Source organism: Micromesistius poutassou (genome assembly GCF_964030765.1).
Source record: "Micromesistius poutassou genome assembly, chromosome: 10".
NCBI lineage: Eukaryota > Metazoa > Chordata > Actinopteri > Gadiformes > Gadidae > Micromesistius > Micromesistius poutassou.
Genome location: NC_140280.1, coordinates 1,581,119 through 1,586,718, shown reverse-complemented (window position 1 = coordinate 1,586,718; position 5,600 = coordinate 1,581,119). Strand labels below are relative to the sequence as shown.

Below are 5,600 nucleotides of genomic sequence, written 5' to 3'. Positions count from 1 at the left end.
AAGTGACCAATTGAAGTTTGGTGTATTTGTGACCTCTAGGATTCAAATACAGTGTCACCAAGAACACGGTCGATTAAGTTTTATTTATACAATACTTGAAGAAGTGGCGGTTAATAAATAGTGAACAGTGAATAATGAATAGTGCTGCATAGTGAATAGTGAATAATCCATATATTGCTCTTTGAAAACGATTCAATTAACCAAACAGCTCTGAATGTGACCATTAAAAGGGTCCTTATTGTACCACCAGGGGTGAGGGTGAGTGGCCGTTACAAGCTTACCTTTTCCTGCGTACTGTCCACCCAGACCTATGATGGATGGCTTAGGCTACCAGCCTCCCTAGTTAACTGGAGCGAATGGTTATCTATCCATTCTACATCTAGGTGGATGTCACTTGGCACAGGGAAGGGCAGAATTTCAAACAGCATTTTTTTGTAATGGCTGATCACGCTCACATCTGGTGTTATAACCTATAACCTTATAAAATGCGAACATTTCTCCACCCGTTTGTAAACAGGCATGGTGGAAAGTACCTAAAGGCTACTCTGCATCTACTGGACTGACATCTAGTGAAGTGCCCCATCTCCAGGCCACCACAAGAACAACAACAGTTGGACATGGGAACATGAGATTTATTTATAAAAAAGTTATAAAGAAGTCCATAAGCACTTATAGGGACAGCACTTCACTATTTAAACTCAGCACTTTGTCGCAATGTATACGCAAATGAGAAACTGAAATACAACAAATAAAAAGGTTTCATTACCAAGTAGATCAAATAGTCTTTTTAAGCATAGTCATTTCAGCTCCAATAAATGACTTCTATTTTTACCAACCCCCACCAGAAAACTGCAAAAACATTGAAACAAGTTTTCCCTCCGTTCAGCCAACGCAGCACTTGAGTAAGGTGAAGGTGTTTGTGGTTCTACAGTGAAGATGATGGCGACGGGAGGGAGGAGACCACAGAGCCTCCACTGCCATTGGATGAGAAGCCAGAGGTCCGTAGAGCGGCGTGCAGCAAGGCGGCAGCACAGGCCCCGCCCCCCCCCTCAGACAGACAGGAGCAGGAGGAGGACGAGCTGAGAGGGACGCCTTGACATCAGTCCCTCCTCGACGTTTAAATGAAAAATCGGTGTACATAGAAGTCACTGCACTGAATGACGTGGTGGACGTGCCATGGACAAATTAACGAACAAAAAAAGGGGGGCGACGGGGGGGGGGGGGGGGGGGGGGTCCCTTCGAGTTCAAAAGGTCAACATCCGTCACGATGAAACTGAGCCAGCGGTCAGACAAGAAAGACCCTCACTATCAAAATTAATTTACACACCGAACTTGGACCCCCACATGATGGCTGATCCTATTTCATAAAAACAAAACAAAAAAACGACTCAAATAAAACCTAAACATTTGGTTCTTTTTGCTAAATAAACATTCCTCACAGCCACAGCCGTCAGCCACAACACACACACACACAAACCTACCAGACGTAGGGGAAAGCGACCAGCAGCCATGCTTCACGTACACATAGAACACTGGAGGGCGCTGCAGGACAGGGGGGGGGGGGGGACACACACCAGCCACAGTGAGCGGTAGACAGAAAGGGAGGGGAGGGGGGGGGGGGGACCCCAGTGGGGAGTGAGTCTTTAGGGGGGGGGGGGGGGCTGGATCAGTGGGCCTTCTTAGCGGCGCCAAACCCGGAGAACCCCATGACGGCCGCCATCTCGTCGTCCTCCTCAAAGTCCACGTCCTCCTCGGCTCTCCTCTTCCTCTCCTTCATCTTCTCCTTCTTGTAGGCCTTGGCTTTCTCCTCCTGCGGGGCCGGGACAGGGGAACGGAACGAAGGCTCAGTCATGGTTCCATGTCGACACAACACAACGCAAGGGGGGGGGGGGTTGCGGACCCTTCCGTGTGTCGACCACCAAGGGCCGGACGTGCGCCTCCCAAAAAATTTTAACCTTCCCGTCGAGGCGCAAAGAAAGCAGCAGCAGCGAGGGCTGCGATTGGTCCGCTCACTAAAACCCGACGCAGCCAACCAAAACAGGTTCACGACTGCGTCGAAGCGTCTGCGTGGTCGTTGTGTTGACGTGGAGACCATGACTGAGCCTTTACAGTGCACAGTACATTCAGCACGTACCAGCACGTCAGAAAGTGTATTTACTATAATTATAAGATATAGGATACGAGTACTGTGTGGACCCCATCAACAACTGTCTATAATAGTAAAACAATACTCCAATAATAATAATAATAATAATAATAATAAGAAAACATTTCAAGCAAAGGACGGGAAAGTGGCTCATAGACGTTCTCTACTTCATGCTCATATCCCAGTAGAGCTCACCTCCTCCCGAAGCTCCTTCATGCGCTCCTCAAAGTCGTACTCCTTCTGCTTCTCCTCCATCTTCTTCTTGTTGGCCTCAAAGCGCTTCTTCACCTGGTCCAGGGAGGAGCGCTCTACCCGCATGGACATGCCCAGGTTCCTCTGGTCTGCAGAACGGGACCGGGCACAAGGGCAGCGGCGTCAGAGAGGGGCCGGAACGTCCGCAGACAGACGTCCCACTTAACATCAAGGGCAGCGGTTTTATTTGACCTTTATTTACCCAGGTAAAAGTCTCATTGAGATTAAAATCTCTCTTTTTCAAGAGGGACCTGGTTAATACACACATTGACACACCGACGGCGGAGTCCACCATACAAGGCGACAGCCGGCTCGTCAGGAGCAGTCAGGGTGAGGGCGTCTCGCTCAGCGACACATCGACACACTCAGCTAGGAGGAGGAGCCGGCGGGGATCGAACCAGCGACCTCGCGGTTGACAAGTCAACCTGCTCCACCTCCTGAGCTGAGCCGACCCAAAACGCTCCTTTATGTGACCGGTTATTGGACGACGCGTCCCGTCATGTGACTCACGCTTCTTCCCGTTGATGTGGTCGAGGAAGTTGATGGAGTCCTTCACCACGCAGTCGCACACGTTACAGTAGTACCTGGGGGAGGAGGCGGTAAAACAGACGGGTCAGACACACACACAAAAGCAGAAATTGTGAGTTTTTTTTTTTATTATCTCCAGTCAATATTTTATAGCTAACCACTAGGCATGGGCGATTTGCGAACGATTCGGTCAGAACGAACGAATCCCGAAGGTGAACGACGAGAACTGATTCCCAAAACAAGAGAACGGATTCTTTTTTTTTTTTTTTACATAAAACAAAAATATGGTCACGTAAATAAAAGATACAAACGAACAGAGTTTCGTCTCCCCTCGACTTTATATTGAGAGTCTAAAACGTTCTCATGGTGGTTGAGGCAGCTTGAGGCTGTTCTTCTTAAAGCCACACACGTGTGACGCTCGAGTGGCGTCGTAGGCTAATGCTACAGAAATGTGCTGTTTTCCCCGAGCACCGTCACCGTCTGAGACCTTTCTGGTGGTTTAAAAGGCTCCATTTGCGGGCGTACCTCATATTTAAAAGCAAAGCGGTGAGGCCAGACACCTGAGATTTCCCCGCCAAATGACGTTAACAGACCGTATGACTTAACGAACTGAACGGACGAATCAAACAAACGATTTGTGACAGTGAAGGGAACTGAAAGAACTGATTCCCGGGAAAGAATCGTTTTGCCCATGCCCACTAACACGTGCCCTGTGGACTAACAGCTGAACGTTCTCATCCACCGTCGGAATCAAACAGTCGACGCCGCCACAGCGGTTAAAGTTCTAGGTGGACGTACCCGCCCATCTCCGCCTGGGGCGTTGTCTTGGTGATGACGATGGTCTTCCCCAGCTTGGACTCCAGGTCCACCTTGTAGTCCCGGTGGCGCAGGAGCTCCCGCTTGACCGGGGGCACCAGTTTCCCTGAGAACCCACAACAACGAGAGACCCCCCCCCCGCGGTTAGGACCGGCTCCATGTTTCACAAGCATGAGAGGATGACAAAGCAACGCCAGGATGTAAACAATGACGCCGAGTCCTCAACTCAAGCTTTATAACTAATGACTGATGACTTCCTATTCTTCTACGTTAATTCAGATTTATCCGAAGGATTTGGGGGATCAGTTACCATCTTTCTTATCCCGCTCTTCATCCAGCCGCTTCTGGGCCATCTGTTCGTACTCATCTTTGTCCCACTTCCGGCGGAAGTCATTCTTATTATTGTTGTTGGACTGTAACAAAAAGGAGACACACACACACACACACACACACACACACACACACACACACACACACACACACACACACACACACACACACACACACACACACACACACACACACACACAAATAATTAATACACAGAACTGCTCAGATTTTCAGATCAAGTTCATCATGACTCACTGTCAGTAGCGGCGCCAAAGAATGACGATCGCAGGAGCTACTAGATTGTTTATAGCAGTTTATACCAATACATTTTGACGCAACGAATAATACTAACACACAATACGATACGAATCAACCAGTCAAATCACACAACAAGCGGAAACGGTCTTCATCGCTCAGGCAAATGAAAAATATGATGCCACAGTTCAGTTTTGTTACATACAAGTCAGTCCGATGTCTTCATATATACATATTATTATATTATTGTGCCGTCATGGTTGTGTGCGATATGATGTGTGTTTACGTGTGTGTGTGTGTGTGTGTGTGTGTGTGTGTGTGTGTGTGTGTGTGTGTGTGTGTGTGTGTGTGTGTGTGTTTACATAAACTCTACTCTCATGGTCATGCGCAGTATGGGCAGTATGAGTTGCAAACTCCTATAACTTCCCGTGCTGACCGCCTACATTATTATTAAAAACATGTTTTTCCCATAAATATTTGTGGGAGAGGGGGTGGGGGGGGGGGGGGCTTTAACCTTTACTGCAGGCAAGCATCCAAATGGTTAAGCTGAAACTTCCAGGTACAGATTTATTTACAATCAGCCCAAATGACTTTAGTCCAAGTAAGGCAAAAACACATCCGCGTTTCATTATATACACGTCGTGCGTTCGATACGCCATCGCACATTGAGGGGAATCTATAAACGACATGGAATAGACGAAACGATACTTGAATATGAACATCCAACGTATTATAATTTAAACATTTTAAAAAGGGAATGAAATGAAATGATGATGAGGAGCGCCGTCGGTCGGTCTGTCTGTACTGAACAACATCTGGTCTGAGCAGGAGCCGCGGCTCCATTCCAACACGCACCGGTCCACCCACGCTGTGTTTACCGTAGTTATCTATAAACGTGCACACGTGTTTTTTTTAAATAATAATACGTGCATTAAACTTCGTCTTTCTTCTATACTTATACTTGTGTTATACTTACACCGCTGCCAGACGCCATCTTGTTTACCTTATGACGAAAATAATACGACTGTCGCAAAATGATTTATCCTGAAGGGCTGAACCACGCTGCCCCCTACCGCACCGGGGAGGGCACGACAACAATCAACACGTTTAAAATGTAGAATCACAGTCGATGTTATCGCTTAATGTACAATGTATGACAGCCCAATCATTTATTATTGTCTACAGTTTGTAACGCGAATCTCGAAGCTTGATTTCTAAGAGAAGTTATAAATAATACAATTATCCTGAGGTTTAGTATATGATTTAAAATACA

General features: G+C 47.2%; 1 protein-coding gene across 1 annotated transcript; it reads right to left on the bottom strand.

Annotated features, from left to right (window-relative positions):
• Positions 1-599: 599 nt before the first annotated feature.
• zmat2 (zinc finger, matrin-type 2) lies at positions 600-5,325 on the bottom strand. Its single transcript, XM_084474345.1, has 6 exons — positions 5,304-5,325; positions 4,053-4,155; positions 3,725-3,848; positions 2,909-2,982; positions 2,342-2,487; positions 600-1,810 (listed from the first exon to the last, which is right to left on the bottom strand). The coding sequence occupies exons 1-6, from the start codon at positions 5,319-5,321 to the stop codon at positions 1,667-1,669; spliced, it is 609 nt and encodes a 202-aa protein (XP_084330471.1). The 5' UTR covers positions 5,322-5,325; the 3' UTR covers positions 600-1,666.
• Positions 5,326-5,600: the final 275 nt, after the last annotated feature.